Genomic DNA, 19,272 nt, shown 5'->3' with positions numbered 1-19,272 from the left:
GATAAACTTGTTGTAAGTGAAATTACAATAATAAGTTAAACAAACAAACCAACTCATTCAATAATTGAAATTATTTGAGTAAACGAATTTTCAATGGACCTGAACAAAATGACTGCCAAACACATGATCGACGCATATTATGCGGTGCGAAGCAGAATCGGCCGGTGGTCAACTTCTGAGAGGAAAAATGTGAATCTTTGTTGTCGTGACAACGATACAAGGATTACATTATATCATGACGCAATTACATATCCCATATCTGTTATATCCATCCATTTGTCCATACTAACCTAAATCACATAACAAATACACGTGTCAGTCATGTAAACATTACTTATGTAAAAAAATTAACCTAAAAACATACCTTCAAAAACCCATCCACGTGTAGGGACAACCTCAGTTGTTCATATCTCTCTGTGCCACCAAAGATCTTTGTGTAGTCTTGCGACCATTTGCCAATTTCTTTAATCAATTCGTTACGCATCATGGCCCAACACTCTTCTCCCATACCTAACAAAGCGGAAACTGACCGATATCCACAATTACCATCCGCTTTCACATCTGTAGAAGCAAATGCCTTTGGTGTTTTGATGATGATCATGATGATTTGATGTAAATGATGCAAATGGGCTTTTCAAGTTTAAATTCAAGACAAAGATTCAAGAATACACACCACAGCATCAAGATGATCACTAGTATTTTAGGAAGGGAATTCCTAATTGATTTGGCAAAAGGTTTGGCCAAGTAATTTAAGTTAAAAAGTATTTTTCAAGAGATTTACTCTCTGGTAATCGATTACCAGAGGATGTAATCGATTATCAGTGGCCAAAAATGCTTTACAACAGCTACAAAATATTTGAATTCAAATTTTAGACTGTGTAATCGATTACACAATATTGGTAATCGATTACCAACAGTTAATGAACGTTTTAATTCAAATTTTAAAAGCTGTAATCGATTACACAAATCCTGTAATCGATTACCAGACAAGATTTTCAGAAAAATATTTCTAAGAGTCACAACTTCTCAAAAGGCTTTTACATGACCACCAATGGTCCATATATATGTGACTTAGAACACGAATTTGCTTAGAGTTTTTCAGAACAACAAGTGTTTATTCTCTCAAAAAGAAAAATCGTTTTATCCTCCTAAGAATTCCTTGGCCAATTCAATTGCAATTCATTAAGGAATCATTTGAGTGCTCAGATTGTAAAATCTATCTCTTTCAAGAGAGATTCATTCTTCTTCTCTTTCTAATTCTCTAAGGGATTAAGAGACCGAGGGTCTCTTATTGTAAAAGAATTCTAAACACAAAGGAAGGATTGTCCTTGTGTGTTTAGAACTTGTAAAAGGAATTTACAAGATAGTGGAACTCTCAAGCGGGTTGCTTGGGGACTGGACGTAGGCACAAGGGTGTGGCCGAACCAGTATAAATCTGAGTTTGCACTTTCTCTTCCCTTAAACTCCTTTATTTATTATTTTTTTATATTCATATTCAAATTGTTCTATTTGAATCAATATTTAAGAAGTTCATTATTAAGGGAATTTATAACTTGAATAGAAAGTGAAATAGAATTTTAATTGGGGATTCAACCCCCCCCCCCTTCTTAAGATATCTGAGGCCACTTGTCTAACAAGTGGTATCAGAGCTTCATTCTTGTATAAAGTTTAGAAGCTTCAAGAAAAATGGCCTCAGCAAACTCCTTATTTCCAAAAGGAAATTCTATCAATAGACCTCCAATCTTTAATGGAGAGGGTTACCACTATTGGAAAACCCGAATGCAAATTTTTATTGAGGCAATAGACTTAAGTATTTGGGAAGCCATAGAAATAGGGCCATATATACCCACCACAGTAGAAAGAATTACAATAGATGGTAGCACATCAAGTGAAAGCATAACAATAGAAAAACCTAGAGATAGATGGTCTGAAGAGGATAGAAGACGAGTTCAATACAATCTAAAAGCCAAAAACATAATAACATCTGCCCTGGGAATGGATGAATATTTCAGGGTTTCAAATTGTAAAAGTGCTAAGGAAATGTGGGACACTCTACAATTAACACATGAAGGAACAACAGATGTTAAAAGATCTAGAATAAACAAACTAACCCATGAGTATGAACTGTTTAGGATGAATGCAAATGAAAGCATTCAAGACATGCAAAAGAGATTTACACATATAGTAAATCATCTGGCAGCCTTAGGTAAAGAATTTCAAAATGAGGATCTCATAAACAAAGTGTTAAGATGTTTAAGTAGAGAATGGCAACCTAAAGTAACGGCCATTACTGAATCAAGAGATTTATCTAACATGTCTCTTGCCACTCTATTTGGAAAGTTACAGGAACACGAGATGGAATTATTGAGATTACGCCAACATGAAGAAAATGACAAGAAAAAGAAAGGAATTGCTCTTAAAGCATCATCTTCAATCCAAGAAGAAAGTGATAAGGAAAATGATCTAGATGATGATGATGATCTAAGCCTTTTTGTAAAAAGATTCAACAAGTTTCTTAAAGTAAGAGGAAATCAAAGGCGACCCAATTTAAATCTAAGAGAAGGACAGAAACTTCATCCTCTACTCTAAAATGCTTTGAATGCAATCAACCTGGACATCTGAGGGTTGATTGTCCCATCTTCAAGAAAAAGATGGAGAAGTCTGAAAAGAAAAATCTTAGTGAAAAGAAATTGAAGAAAGCATGCATCACATGGGATGAAAACGATATGGAATCTTCTGAAGATTTAGAAAATGAAGAGATAAATCTCTGCCTTATGGCTAAAAGTTATGAAAGTGATAAAGAGGTAACATCTTCAAATAACTTATCTATTTCTTTTGATGAATTGCAAGATGCATTTGCTGATCTGCATAAAGAGTCAATTAAACTTGCAAAGTTAGTTTCATCTTCTAAGAAAACAATTTCAAATTTAGAAAATGAAATTTCAAAATTAAACAAAGAATTAGATCATCTTAGAAATGAAGTCTCAATTTCTAAAACAAATGAAAAAGTTCATATCTCTACTATTTCTGACAAGAAAATATCAGATTCTTGAAGTTGTTGTGAAAAATATGAAAAAAAATTAAAATTGAAAAACTCACTTGCAAAATTTTCTTATAGTAAAAATAATTTAGATGTCATATTAGGAAAACAAAGATATGTTTCCAATAAGGCTGGACTAGGGTATAAATCTGAAAAACAACAAAATTTTCATAAAAACTTCTCTACTTCCACACAAAAATATAATTCTAGTTCTATCACTTGTTTTTACTGTGGAAGAAAAGGAAATGGCATATCTACTTGCTACTTTAAGAAAAATTACAGCAACATTAAAATGATATGGGTCCCAAAAGGATCCTCAGTTTATACTAACACACAAGGACCCAATAAAGTTTGGGTACCTAAGTCAAAAACTTGATTATGTAGGTGTCTTTGAGGAAGAAGTGGTACATAGATAGCGGATGCTCAAAACATATGACTGGAGATGCATCAAAGTTTACACATATCTCTCCAAAGAAAAACGGGCATGTAACATATGGTGACAACAACAAAGGTAGAATCCTTGGAGTTGGTAAAATAGGTACAAATTCTTCAAACTCCATTGAAAATGTTCTACTTGTTGAAGGTCTTAAGCACAGCCTGCTTAGTGTTAGTCAATTATGTGACAAAGGCTATCTAGTATCATTTGATTCTAAAAAATGTCTTATAGAACATAAGCATGACATTAATATAAAGCATGTAGGACATAGAGTCAACAATGTTTACATGATAGACTTAAGCCTAAAACTAGAAAACAATCATTGTTTTCTTAGCAAAGATGATGATCCATGGTTATGGCATAAAAGAATTGCTCACATAAACATGGATCACTTAAATAAATTAATTTCAAAAGATTTAGTAGTTGGTTTGCCTAAATTGAAATTTGAAAAAGATAAACTATGTGATGCATGTCAAAAGGGCAAACAAACTAGAGTCTCATTCAAACCTAAAAATATTGTTTCAACCACTCAACCCTTACAATTATTGCATATGGATTTATTTGGTTCATCTAGAACCATGAGTTTTGGAGGAAATTACTATGCCCTTGTTATAGTTGATGATTTCTCTAGATATACTTGGACATTATTTATTACTCATAAAAGTGATGCATTCCAAGCATTTAGAAAACTTGCTAAAGTTATACAAAACAAGAAAAATCTTAAGATTGCATCCATTAGAAGTGATCATGGGGGTGAGTTTGAAAACAAAGATTTTGAATCATTTTGTGAAGAACATGGTATTGAACACAATTTTTCTGCACCTAGAACCCCTCAACAAAATGGAGTTGTTGAGAGGAAAAATAGGTCATTGGAAGAAATTGCTAGAACTTTATTAAATGATACTTTTCTTCCAAAATATTTTTGGGCTGAAGCGGTCAATACTGCATGTTACATCATGAATAGGGCCTTAATAAGACCCATTTTAAAGAAAACCCCATATGAGTTATATAATGGTAGAAAACCCAACATTTCACATCTACATGTTTTTTATTGCAATGCTTTGTGCTTAATAATGGTAAAGATAATCTAAGAAAATTTGATGCAAAATCTGATGAAGGCATCTTTCTTGAATATTCATTACAAAGCAAAGCATATAGGATATATAATAAAAGAACTATGAATATTGAGGAATCCATTCATGTTACCTTTGATGAATCTGATGCTATCTTGTCAAGAAAGAATATGCTAGATGATATTGCAGATTCTTTAGAACAAATGCATATTCATGGACAAGATTCTAAAGGAAATGGTAAAGGAAACAATGAAGATCCTCCAGAAGAAGTCAAATCCAATGATGAACTTCCAAAAGAATGGAAATCTTCAAAAGATCATCCCCTTGACAACATTATTGGTGATATCTCAAAAGGGGTAACAACTAGACACTCTCTTAAAGATTTATGCAATAATATGGCTTTTGTATCTATGATTGAACCTAAAAATATAAAAGAAGCCATAGTAGATGATAACTGGATCATTGCCATGCAAGAAGAACTGAATCAATTTGAAAGAAACAATGTGTGGGAACTTATAGAGAAACCTAAAAATTATCCCATCATAGGAACAAAATGGGTGTTTAGAAATAAGTTAGATGAACATGGAATAATCATTAGAAATAAGGCTAGATTAGTTGCAAAAGGGTATAATCAAGAAGAAGGTATAGATTATGAGGAAACATATGTTCTAGTTGCTAGATTAGAAGCCATTAGAATGCTCTTAGCATATGCATCCATAATGAACTTTAAGTTTTATCAAATGGATGTTAAAAGTGCTTTTCTGAATGGCTTAATTCAAGAAGAAGTATATGTTGAACAACCACCAGGTTTTGAAATATTGGATAAGCCAAATCATGTTTATAAATTGAAAAAGGCTTTATATGACTTGAAACAAGCCCCTAGGGCTTGGTACGAGCGTTTAAGTAAGTTCCTTTTAGAAAAGGACTTTTCTAGAGGAAAAGGGGATACTACTCTTTTTATAAAAAGAAAATCAAATGATATTTTATTAGTTCAAATTTATGTTGATGACATTATTTTTGGATCCACTAACGAATTGTTGTGCAAGGACTTCTCCCATGACATGCAAAGTGAATTTGAAATGTCAATGATGGGAGAACTTAACTTCTTTCATGGATTGCAAATTAAACAAACTAAGGATGGTATCTTTGTCAATCAATCCAAATATTGCAAAGAGTTAATCCACAAATTCGACATGGAAAATGTTAAGCACATGGCTACACCAATGAGCACTGCTTGCTATCTAGATAAAGATGAAACCGGTCAGTCAATAGATGTTAAGCAATGTCGAGGTATGATCGGATCGCTTCTTTATTTATCTGCTAGCAGGCCTGATATAATGTTTAGTGTGTGTATGTGTGCTAGATTTCAATCAAATCCTAAACAATCACATCTTAGTGCTGTTAAAAGGATCATTAGATATTTGGTAGGCACTACAAACATAGGTTTATGGTATCCTAGAAATTCCACATGCACATTAATTGGATATTCTGATTCAGACTTTGCCGGTTCTAAAATAGATAGAAAGAGCACTAGTGGAACTTGTCAATTCATTGGATCTGCTCTAGTTTCTTGGCACAGTAAGAAACAAAATAGTGTTGCTTTATCCATTGCAGAAGCGGAATATATTTTTGTCGGCAGTTGTTGTGCACAAATCTTATGGATGAAGCAACAACTTTCTGATTATGGAATTCTTCTTGACCATATACCTATTAGATGTGATAATACAAGTGCAATTAATCTCTCCAAGAACCCAGTTCAACACTCTAGAACCAAACATATAGAAATTAGGCACCATTTTCTTAGAGATCATGTCCTAAAGGGAGATTTTGTATTAGAGTTTGTTGATACTAAGAACTAACTTGCTGATATTTTCACAAAACCTCTCCCCAAAGAAGCATTATTCTCTATTAGAAGGGAATTAGGCCTCCTAGATGTTAGTGATTTGGACAAATAAGGATTGATTGATTAATTTATTCTTATGATTGATTGTTTATATGTTACTTTGATTGTTTTTGTTTAATTCTTGTTATTATGATAGAATTTATGTATTCCTGTGTGTTTTATAGTTGAATGATTGAATTAAGTGCATTAGTAGTGATGATTAATCATATTAGATGTGTTTAGTATAGACATAGGTATTTTTTTAAGAAACTAGCCTAGTTTATGCTCTGGTAATCAATTACCATCCAGTGTAATCGATTACACAAGAACAGGCAGCCTGTAAACGATTACAACATCCTGTAATCGATTACCAGAAGGCTTATTACTCCTGTAATCGATTACCAAGCCTTGTAATCGATTACAACTCGTCCTCGTCTATAAATACTCACGAAATTAGAGTTGCTGCGCAGCCAAGGCTCTCTCTCACGCCTCCTCCATACCTAAATCTTCCAACCTTCGTATCTCACTCAATTCTTCACCAAATCACGTCCCGTAAAGCCCAATCTTCCTCTTTTTCACTCCTCTTTCACTTTCACTGATTAAAATCCACTAAAACTTCATCAAATGGCAGAGCCATCAAACAAGAGAAAGGGATCATCCTCCACCGCCGCTGCTGCTGCCCATCGCCGCCACGGACCATCCGGAGCACCCACAGCACCTATTCATCCATCTTTGTCATCTCTAAGATCATTCACATTGTTTTCTTCCGATGATCAGCGTCTACGGTACCTTTCTCAATTTTCTTCTAGGATCATCTTAGACCCTAAGTACCTAGACATAGAGTTCTTTAATGATGAAACGTTTGATTGCTATCAAGTGTTTCAAAATTTTGGCCTTGTTGATTTCATGTCATTAAAATTGCCACATTATCCTGAACTTGTAAAGGTCTTCTACTGCAATTTAAAAATTCAGGATGGCACTATTACCTCTGAGGTGCATGGTATTCCTATGGTCATTGATCAGTCATTGTTCTTTTCTTTAACTCATTTACCCAGTCAAGGTGCACCTTTTGAGGGCACCATTGTTGATGACTGGAAATTTGATTATTCTAGTCATGATGCTCGTCGTATGGTCTGCAATGACCAGGCTGAAATGATCGGTAGATTGCTGTCCGGGTCATTCACATTTGATAATCGCATCATGCACTACATAATTGTTAGAATTTTGCTTCCTCGGTCTTCAAATTTAGCACAAGCCTCTGAGGAGGATTTGATTCTGATGTGGGCTTTCCTTACCGGTCGTCAGATCGACTGGGCCCATTTTGGTTCAGTACCGAATGCATAAGGCATTACGGGCCAATGCACCTCTACCTTACCCACAATTGATAACTTTGTTTCTGCGTCATTTTCAAATTCCGCTTGATGATGAACCATTTGTTCAAGTCAAGCGTTCCTTTGCAATTGGTGCTGGTGCAGTGACTTCCTTTGGTTACCGTAAGGATCGGAATGGTCAATGGCTAAAGAAGGACGCACTCCCTCCTCAAGATGAGCGTACTCCTTCACCTCCTCCTCAGCGAGAAGATTCAGCACTCATGAATGAAGTCTTTACGGAATTACGAGGTCTTCGTTCTTATGTTGGTGAACGTTTCGACTCATTGGATACACATTTTGCCGGCATGGATATTCGCCTCACACAGCTTGAAGAGGATGTAGGTTACATTCTTCAGAGTTTCGATCTTCCACTGCCACCTCCACCTTCTTAGATTTTACTTTCTAATTATATGTCTCTTTTAAGCCGTGTATTTTGGCTATGCTACTTAGATCATTATGGTCAGTACTTTATTTAGCTTGTAGTATTTGGATTTCAGATTTTGTGCTTTGATACTCTGTGGTTTTGGTTTTAAATTGTTTGGATTCTGGTTTGATTGTGTCTTATTTGTGAGATTGATTGGTTATGCTTTATACTTTGATATTGATGCCCATGTACTTTGGCTTTTTGATGTTGCCAAAGGGGGAGAAAAATGGGGTGTAGAAAAGCTTAGAAAAAGCTTAGAAATCAAGTGATAAAAGTTAGAAATCAAGTGATCATCAATTCCAAAACATAGGGGGAGTAAAACACAAATTTTAAATATATACATTGCTTGCTTGAATCTTGATTTCAGGACTTATATTGTAATCATCAAAAAGGGGGAGAATGTAGAAGCAAATGCCTTTGGTATTTTGATGATGATCATGATGATTTGATGTAAATGATGCAAATGGGCTTTTCAAGTTTAAATTCAAGACAAAGATTCAAGAATACACGCCACAGCATCAAGATGATCACTAGTATTTTAGGAAGGGAATTCCTAATTGATTTAGCAAAAGGTTTGGCCAAGTAATTTAAGTTAAAAAGTATCTTTCAAGAGATTTACTCTCTGGTAATCGATTACCAAAGGATGTAATCGATTACTAGTGGCCAAAAATGCTTTACAACAGCTACAAAATATTTGAATTCAAATTTTAAACTATGTAATCGATTACACAATATTGGTAATCGATTACCAGCAGTTAATGAACGCTTTAATTCAAATTTTAAAAGTTGTAATCGATTACACAAATCCTGTAATCGATTACCAGACAATATTTTCAGAAAAATATTTCTAAGAGTCACAACTTCTCAAAAGGCTTTTACATGACCACCAATGGTCTATATATATGTGACTTAGAACACGAATTTGCTTAGAGTTTTTCAGAACAACAAGTGTTTATTCTCTCAAAAAGCAAAATCGTTTTATCCTCTTAAGAATTCCTTGGCCAATTCAATTGCAATTCATTAAGGAATCATTTGAGTGCTCAGATTGTAAAATCTATCTCTTTCAAGAGAGATTCATTCTTCTTCTCTTTCTAATTCTCTAAGGGATTAAGAGACCGAGGGTCTCTTGTTGTAAAAGAATTCTAAACACAAAGGAAGGATTGTCCTTGTGTGTTTAGAACTTGTAAAAGGAATTTACAAGATAGTGGAACTCTCAAGCGGGTTGCTTGGGGACTGGACGTAGGCACAAGGGTGTGGCCGAACCAGTATAAATCTGAGTTTGCACTTTCTCTTCCCTTAAACTCCTTTATTTATTATTGTTTTATATTCATATTCAAATTGTTCTATTTGAATCAATATTTAAGAAGTTCATTATTAAGGGAATTTATAACTTGAATAGAAAGTGAAATAGAATTTTAATTGGGGAAATAGTTTGTAATATCTTAATTCAACCCCCCCTTCTTAAGATATCTGAGGCCACTTGTCTAACAACATCAACAACATCCTCAATGAAACCATGCATAAATGGCGGAAATTGATCCAACATGGGGATCATCCTTGCTGGCTTCGGTGGTTTAAAAGATGATGCACTGGGTCTGACTGAGGTGTTTCTGTTTTGAACTAAATGATAAGCATCAACATACTCCCAATAAGATGGATCACGCTTTGTCGATCTTTCGCTTCTTTTCATTACCTTTTTCGGGGCACCTTTCGTCTTAACCTTTGTTGGAGGAGGGCACATAGAGGTCTCATCGGGAAACGCAAATTCTCGGAGTTTACTCTTGAAAGTAACTTTCCCGCAAACATCAAGTTCCTCGAATCTTTTATGTATTCTATCAATCTCTTCCTTGATGCTCACTTCGGCCTCACATAGCCCCTGGTCTGAAAAATCAAGTCTCCTCCAGTGCATATGGACTGCATCCAGTGGGATGCTGCCACCATCATACCTTTGTAGCTCGCATGCATAAGGAAGACCTAGCGTGGTTCTCAAGACACACCCACAAGAAGACAGATTGTCTTTCAAATGACGTACGCACTCAAACTCAACCGAAATTTCATTTAAAGCGTACCTTGACACCATTCCCAGAAGCCTTTTGTATAAGGTTTTCTTAAAAACATGACCAACGACATGTGTACTTGTTTCGAATGATGCTCTAATTTCAGTGTGCTGCAGCATCATCATGTTGTTCATTGCATCCCAAACACTACAGAGGTCTCCAACGCTATTATGTAATATCCTTTTCAAAGACCAATGAGCAGATTCAACCCTACATTTAAAACACACAACAGAGAAGACAAATTAATAACAATAATGTTCCAAACAATCATTAAAAGAAACTTGACTAAAATAATAAAACATTTAAATACATATTTGTTGTTGTGTTGCCTAGGTGCATCACCTTATTCGTCCAGGCCAAGATAAATTTCTCCTTGTGTGGGACAATCCATGTCTCACATACGTAGTCAATGAACATTGGTCACGGGGAACACGCTACTTGAAACCTTTGAAGGTGCTCAGGGAACTCCTGTTCCGAAGGACAATCTACCAGGTTACCCCAGTTATCCATTACATAGTCCCAGGCATTCTTCTGACCAATTAGCGATTTACACTTTGCCTTCACATTCTTGTCTATGTGAAACTTGCACAACAAATTCGTACACTCCGGAAACACAACTTTCACAGCATTCATCAGGGCTAGGTCTCTGTCTGTGACAATAACAACAGGAAGGCGGTCGTTTCTTAAAAAAAGGCCTCGAAACCGTTCCAATGCCCATACAAGATTGTTCACGCGCTCACCCTCCAGATATGCAAACCCAGCCGAGAAAGTCATCCCGGTTGGTGTCACCCCCACAATGTCAAGCAATGGGAGCCTGTACCTATTTGTTTTGTAGGTACTGTCTATCAAAAAAACAAGATGACATGCGTTACATAACTTAACTGCATCTGGGTGACACCAAAACAAATCACGCACCACATCTTCATCCTTCAATCTATGCCAATGAATGTATTGGTCACGTTCAAGGAGCCTCATTGGGTGTTGCATTTCAGTGTCATCTCCTCTGATTGAAGAACGATATGCACTTCTTGCATTGTAGATTTGTTTGATTGTGGTGCAACTGCTGCTGTTGTGCTCCTTCAACGTTAGCAGGATGTTTCTTGGTTTCACATTCGACTTTGTCATATTAGCAATGATATTCTTCTCATCATCTGTCAATCTCCCAGCATATGGATGTCCAACTAAGGTCTTCGCCAATTCATGGTTGTGAATCCCACATATTAGCTTCACCGCCCAACCTTCACCTCCATGCACTGGTTTTCCACGAATCTTAAAGGGACAACCACATTTTCTAGTACCTGTGTCTCTTCTAACAAATTCTTTCTTCCTACCATTGTACTTACCGCTCCTTTCACACCCAATTAACACAAATGAAGTTCTTCCTCTGCTACCAGTATATGTATCAGACCTCATAATTACTGCAACAAAACCATTTTCATGGGCAACCGTTCGAGCCCACTTCAAAACATCTTCTCGGGTTGCAAAGACCTAACACAACCACGACATATTAATTTTTACACAAATCATACATTAGACCAAACAATTAAAACTAATCGACATGATTACCTGAGAAGTATTAAAAGCATCTGAACAATCAACATGTGCTTCATTCACACCACAATCTTCTTCATCTTGAAAATCCATATCAACTTCTTCGGACATCGCACTGTAATATGCCCATTGATCTTCGTCCATCTTAATTCAAACTATAACTATCACCTGATTCAACATTCAACTAAATAATTTGAACAATACAGCAACCCAAAAAAATTTACAAACTACGAATATCAAATTAATTCAACATTTGACAACCTCACACAAATATTTAATCTACATATACATAACCAAATTCAACTTTTAATTACATAATTTCAAAATTATAACCTACAAAGTTCTTTTAACCAAAAAATACTTCAACCTAGGCAAAAAAAATCAACACTTCAACCAACAAATATATTTTTATGTTTCACATAAATTACAAATAGAATTAACCAAAATAACATTCAAAATAATCTTAAAACTAAAAAATCATAAAACGAATTACTCCACGAAAGAAGCTTTCTTCCGCTGTTGATATCACAACTGCGGAAGACATCTTCCATGAGTGCTCGCGGAAAATGTCTTCCGTGAGTCTCCACGGAAGAAGCTGTCTTCCGCAGTTGTAATGTCAATAGCAGAAGAATGCTTCTTCCGTGGAGTCTCACAGAAGACGTCTTCCGCGAGACTCCACGGAAGAAGCATTCTTCTGCAGGTGTAATTTCAACAACGGAAGAAACCTTCTTCCGTTGAATCTCACGGAAGACGTCTTCCGCGAGACTCCACGGAAGAAGTTTTTTTCTTCCGCAATTGTAATGTCTTCGCTGGAAGAAAATTTCTTGGGTCGAATCTGAAACGCTTACACCATTCTACTACCAAAAATAAACAATCAACCACAGAAAAGCAGCTACGTACCTTAGTTGACAAATATCACACCAAAGCAAAGCACAAGCACAACCAGCACCGACAAAAATCGCACAGCACAAGCACTAGAATGGAGAAAACACACCAAAATGGAGAAAACACAGAAGAGAAAGCAGAAAGGAAGCATGAAATAAAAAAAATAGCTTTTTATAAAAGAAAAACGTACAGGGGCATTTTTTGGGTTTTTTAAAAATTGTTGGGTGCACCAGCAATGTTGCTGGGTGCCCCTAGCAATTGCCACTATGAAATTCATTCTCTCCCGTCTCCATGGTGACTCATTTTCACCTTTTAGGTTAGAGAATGCGCTTTCCTCTTCTAATTTCATGATCCTCGTTCATCGTCCCAAACAAAATGTATGTGTGCAAGATTTGCAAGCACAAACGAACACCCTTCATCTCAAACAATTTCAAAGCATTGTCTACATCCTTTGTACCTCTATATTTGTTATAGAAGCAATTGTAGGTTGCAATAGGGGTATTCAAAATCAAATAAAAAGCAATCAAATTGAACCAAAAAAAGTCAAAAACCGTTTAAATTGAAAACTATAAAAATAAAAATCTAAAAGATCACATATTTTTTGTGGTTTGATTTTCGGATCTTATTATAATGTATTGGACCAAACCGAACAATCTTATATTTATTTTTATTGTGATAATTAATAATAAGTATTAAAAAATTATTACTTTTCATTTGGTTTATAATGAAAATGCATATTTTACTTTCATATGTTAATAAGGATGTACTAATATTATTAAAAATAATATTAAATATCAAGTGATACACAAATTACTATTATGTTACAAAAAGAGTTGGTAATATTATTTTATATTAATGCTAAGTAGAAATGAAGATAATAATATTCAACTAAAATATGTTAAACAAAATTTAGTAAAAATAAAATTCCTTTTTAAACTTCTATAGCATATATAATAATTTTGTAAGTTTAGTTGATAAATTTAAATTATGATAATAGATTTAAAAAAATCACACAACCGAATCAAATCAAATCATAAAAGATTGGTTTAATTTAATCTCATTTGAATTTAATCTTATATTTAAACTGAATCAAATCAAATCATATTCTTATTTTATATTTGATTCATATGATTTTTTTTATTTAAAAATCGAATCAAACTGCAGCGTCAACACTCTAGGTTGCATTGTTGGAGCGCATGGACTTACCTCAGTCCCCACCATATCATCAAGCAAGATCCTCAGTAGTCCATTCCCCCTCTTCCTCATTTATATATCAAGAAAATTCCAATCTTAACCTTAAATTTAATTAAATCGTATTTTTCCCATCAAAATTTGTTACCCAAATTTTTTTTTTTCGTGTTCAATTATTCTGTTTTGAACTATAAGTGGAACTCAATTGGGACTGATTCCAAGCTCGAACACTAATAGTTACGATAGCTCACAAGAAAAATGTCAAAAAGATGAACTAGGACTTGTTCCGTGCATGAACTTTTCTGGTAAAAAATATCATCTATGTTAGTTCGAATGTCATTATTCATGTCTTCGTATTATATTGTCTTTTCACTCTTGTACATCTTTATTCACTTTTTTATGTCCAGACAAATGGAAAAAAAAAAAAAAAAAGACGAGGAGAATATGGAAAAAGAAGAAACTAAAAAGGAAAGTCCTTAATCATTATTTACAGGTATACGACAAGAATTACTAATCTATCTTAAAAGTCACAAGGTTAACTGGTTAAGAGAATGCTAGGGTCTTTTAGGTTGGGTAAAATGTTCTTGTCTTTGTTTTCTATTTTTACTTCTAATTATAAATGTCATATTATTTTCTTCTCAAAAATTAGAATAGGAAATAGCCAACATTTTTTCATTGTTTTCTTATTTAATTTTATGTTTTCACTATTTATTATTTTTACAATAAAAATAAATAAATATTTTTTTCAAACTAAAAAATTCTTAGTTTCCTTTCATTTAGCTTGTGTCTGATAGAATGAAAAGAAGTGAATGAAAGTGTGAGAACAAAAAAAAGGAATAAAAAGAGTTGAAAGAGAGTAAAAAGTAAGGTTGTTTGGTTTAGATAAAAGAGAGTGAATAAAAGATAAAATATTTGGATTAAAGGGCTAAGTAGATAAGAAAAGGAAAAAAAAATTAAGCATTAATCAAATTCTTGTTTTACTCTCAACTAAAAAATATTTATTTCATTTTTTATATGATTTTTTTAATAAATAGTCATATAATCGATTATAAGGCATAATCGACTATATGCCTTTTATTTTAACTGGTAATAAAAGTTTCCATTGAGATATAATCGATCCAGGCATAATTAGTTATATGCCTCTGAAAACTTTTATTATTAGTTAAAATATATAAAAGGATATAGTCAAGACATAATCGATTATTATGTGCCTTTGTAAACAATTGATTTTATTTAACAGGATTTGCGAGGAGAGTTCTAGGAGAAGGCAAAAATAACGGTTTAACAAAAAAAAAAAAAAAGGCAAAGCTTACGGGTATGCAATTGATGGTGACCACAAGAGATAGGAGCATAAGGAATAAAGGAGGGACAATTTTGGAATTAAGGAGGCATAATGCATTTCATTAATCTTTCATCCTATGGATCCTTTATACTGGACAACTCAAAAACTTGAAAGATCTAAAATAAATTTAAAAATGACGCTTTTTATTTATTTATAGAATAGTTTATTAAAATTAATGTTCATCTATCTATTAGTAAGAAAAACTTTTAGGTTTTTTTAACTATTAACTATTAAATCTTTTTTTTCTAAATCAAGATAAGATATTAGTGAAGAGTTATTATTCATTAACTGTTACTTATGTTACCACTAAAAAAATTAACAATTACTTATAATATTTTAATTAAAATTTATTTTAAATATAATTTTATAATAAATTTTTTTTAGGTATATTAATACTAAAAAAAATTAGAACTTTTTTTTAACCTAAAATCCTTTCTTGAGCTGTTTGGGCCTGACCCTGTCTCTAAAGCGTGCTGCCTCTACAGTAGTAATCTTGACCATTGGATTTACATTTGATTGTGAAGGATAATAATATTCTTATAGTTAATTATAAATTACTGAGATGTTGTTGCAGGGGAGGGACTATAGGGCAGCAAAGAATCCAAAACTCGATATTCATCTCACTTTTGCAAACAAAGTAAATTTTGTGGATCCACCAAATTTTTAAATATTTTATTTCTAATTCAGTCTAGTCAAACAACAATCAAAATCAACTTTCATCTCTTTTCAATCTTCTTTCATTTTCATCCCTCCAACTTTCAACTTAAACAAAACAATGTTAATAATGGGATAACAAGAAAAGGGGATGATATTATTTTAAAATAAAAAATGGATCATCTTGTGCAGTACGAAGTAGCATATGAAGCTCACTTATTGCTAGTGGATCAAGATTCAAGAAGTTATTGTCGTTGGCCCCATAAGACATATATTATTGCATGATATAAAAACAGCTATCAAACACTGGCTATCACTATGGATATGGTTGTTGATATGACAACACCATTGGTAGTACTACATTTTTTCTTGGAAGTTTCACTCTATATCCCTTCCCTGTAGCAAAACAGGGAATTTGAGATTTAATACTCATAAGTTTAAGAATATTTTCATCAAACTCCCCTCTCCCCACATGGATTTTGCCTCTTCATTCCCCTGACCCAACAACCTTGCAAATATAAAATCATTCAGTGTACTTTAGCCCATACTTCATCTTGCCCCATCACAGTCTCAATATCTTCACAATTCGTCACTCGTTACACCATATCATTTGTTTATTTTGCAAGAATGAGATGACACTAACTAGACAGTTTCCAATTAACTCCCAACTCCCAAATGCATGCATGGCTCTCATGAGAGGTCACTTCGAGAGGGCATGTATCGTGCTATTAACAATGCATACTATCCAATTCAATTGGCCCCACAATTTATTTGGTTGTCGTTTTCTAAATTTCTAGGGTATATGAGTACGGAAGGTCTCATAGTCGGTACGGGCCAGTTAGGAAAGAGAATGTGCACTACACTACGGTATAAAATTAAAACTTTTTTCATTATCAAAATGGCACTACCATGCATTAACATTTTTGGTCAAGGAGTTCGGCAGCATAGTGGCTACACGATTTTTATTATTTTGGTAATATAGTCCACGGCATGGAGGAAGGAGCACACACGATTTTCATTATTTTGGTAATATAGTTTAGGTTTGATTTCAGAGTCGACAATCTTTTGTTTGGTATATGTTTATTTTTTTTAGATAAGCGTTTTGTTTGGTATATGTAATTCGTAAGTGTGTCAATTTAAGGTTGGGTGTGATAGGAGATGAAGAATTTATTGGCTTTTTAATATTGTGGCTTTTGTCGTGCGATCGATTTGGAAACTCAAGGAATCCGGGAAAGCATTGCCTTTTGCCGGAAGGAATGAAATTGACCAATTTTAGAATTTATGGAGAGTGAAAAGAATGATTAGAGACTTTTAATTTCACTAACTAATGATCAAATTAAAAGGTTGAGTTTCCTTCGGGCCGGGAGTTAATGTATGCCATTACTTCGCCGAAACAAATGATGAGCTTGCCAAAGTAGTATACCTATTTTATTTTTTTACCTTATTAGTAAAAGTAATAAAAAAATATAAATTAATATACTAATCGGAATTGTTTTATTTTTTAATCTTTAAAAAATGATATATTATCAATAAAGGTATAATAATCGGACTTGTATCCTACAAACACATAAGTTCAAGTTAATCTTACGGTCAATGTGAGAATCTTATTATTAGTAGTTTATCGGTGAGTACTTTTATATCATAAATAGTGAAAAATGTTATCAATAAACCGTTGATTTGAATGATATTGAACTCGATCTTTTTAAGTAAGGTTATGGATTCGAGTCTTATACATGAAATAAATATAATTGAAAGGAAATAATCTTATTAAAGACCGTCACCTATATTCTCCAATAAAGATGAGTGATTGACTCCATGGTGGTTAAAAAAATAGTGAAAGTGTTGGGCAAAAATCCTCAACTGGTGCCCTTTTACAAACTAATTCCCCAAATGGGGTTCTTCTAAAAGTTTTTCCTGGCAGGTGCTCTTTTGGTACGTGAATGCCATGCATGGCGCCACCACCATTGGCGCTTCCGCGTAGGAGCTGCCATGTGGAGAGGGACGCGCAAGTAGCAGCAGCGGCTTGGCCTTTTGCTTACATGGAGTGGGACGTGCAAGGTGCACTGGCGCGTTGTGCATGGGAGACTAAAGACGCCAGTCAAACTGGCGTTTTAGCTTTGCAGAAGGTGACAGGGTGCACAGTGCTGCAGCAGACTGCTGCAGCTGCAGGAAGCAGGAAGGAAACGCCATTGGAGCCTGCGGGTTGCGTTTGCAAGTCCAACGCGCCATCACGAGGAGCGCTTTCTTCCTTTTATATGCAGTTCTCGTGCTGCATTGTGCTACCCGTTTGCTCAGCCTTCTTCAAGCTTGCTTCCTTTGGTTGGTTCCTTGCATCTTTGGTTTCTACTGCTTGTAACTTCTTGGTAAGTTTATTTTAATTGATAATAAATTTGATGCATGTTTAGGTTATAAATTTTAAGTGTTATGTGTTAAATATGTTTAGGTTAAGTTTGTTTTATATGTTAATGTTATGTATGCTTAGGTGTTATTTATAAATTTTAAGTTGTAATTTGAAATATTGATATTATTTATATTATATGTATATGTTATAATTTTAGTTAGTATGTTAGTATTTGTATTATAGGATACATTAGAGTTAGTTTATTTGTTAATATTATTAGTTTGAGTTTTGTATTTTATATAGTAGATTAGATTTAGTTAAAAAAAATTATATGGTAGATTAGGAATAGTTTTAGGTAATCTAAGTTATTAATTTTATATGATAAATTAGGAATAGTTTAAATTTTTATATGGTACATTAGGTTTAGTTAAAATTGTTTATATAGTAGATTAAGAATAGTTTGAGGTTTTGAAAAATATAATTTTAGATTAGGTTTAGTTTAAATTTTTTGTATGGTACATTATATTTAGTTTAAATTTTTGGTATGGTACATTACATTTAGTTTGAATATTTAATATGATAAATTAGAAATAGTTTAAATTTTTATATGATACATTATGTTTAATTAAAAAAAATTATATAGTAGATTAAAAGTAATTTTAGGTTCCGTAATTTATTAATTTTAGATTAGGTATAGTTTAAATTTTGTATATGGTACATTACATTTAGTTTAAATATTTGATATGATAAATTAGAAATAGTTTAAATTTTTATATGGTAGATTAGGTTTAGTTAAAATCTTTTATATAGTAAGTTAAAAATATTTATAGGTTCCGTAACTTATAAATTTTAGATTAGGTTTAGTTAAAAAAATTTATACGGTACATTACATCTAGTTTAAATATTTGATATGATAAATTAGAAATAGTTTAAATTTTTATATGGTAGATTAGGTTTAGTTAAAATCTTTTATATAGTAAATTAAAAATATTTATAGGTTCCGTAACTTATAAATTTTAGATTAGG

General features: G+C 33.4%; 1 protein-coding gene across 1 annotated transcript; it reads right to left on the bottom strand.

The window, feature by feature from the left end:
* Window positions 1-233: 233 nt before the first annotated feature.
* LOC100809577 (uncharacterized) lies at window positions 234-13,984 on the bottom strand. Its single transcript, XM_014766793.1, has 6 exons — window positions 13,925-13,984; window positions 11,344-11,770; window positions 10,728-11,124; window positions 9,715-10,492; window positions 365-577; window positions 234-290 (listed from the first exon to the last, which is right to left on the bottom strand). The coding sequence occupies exons 1-6, from the start codon at window positions 13,982-13,984 to the stop codon at window positions 234-236; spliced, it is 1,932 nt and encodes a 643-aa protein (XP_014622279.1).
* Between the last annotated feature and the right edge of the window lie 5,288 nt (window positions 13,985-19,272).

The sequence above is a fragment of the Glycine max genome, chromosome 14, assembly GCF_000004515.6.
Source record: "Glycine max cultivar Williams 82 chromosome 14, Glycine_max_v4.0, whole genome shotgun sequence".
Lineage (NCBI taxonomy): Eukaryota > Viridiplantae > Streptophyta > Magnoliopsida > Fabales > Fabaceae > Glycine > Glycine max.
This window is presented reverse-complemented; position numbering and strand designations above follow the sequence as displayed.

Coding starts and splice junctions, on each gene's coding strand:
- LOC100809577 (XM_014766793.1), bottom strand. CDS start 13,984: ATGAGGAAGAGGGGGAATGGACTACTGAGGATCTTGCTTGATGATATG. Junction 10,493..10,727: donor TTCCCTGAGCACCTTCAAAG/GTTTCAAGTAGC, acceptor TTTTAAATGTAG/GGTTGAATCTGCTCATTGGT. Junction 291..364: donor ACGTGGATGGGTTTTTGAAG/GTATGTTTTTAG, acceptor TATGTGATTTAG/GTTAGTATGGACAAATGGAT.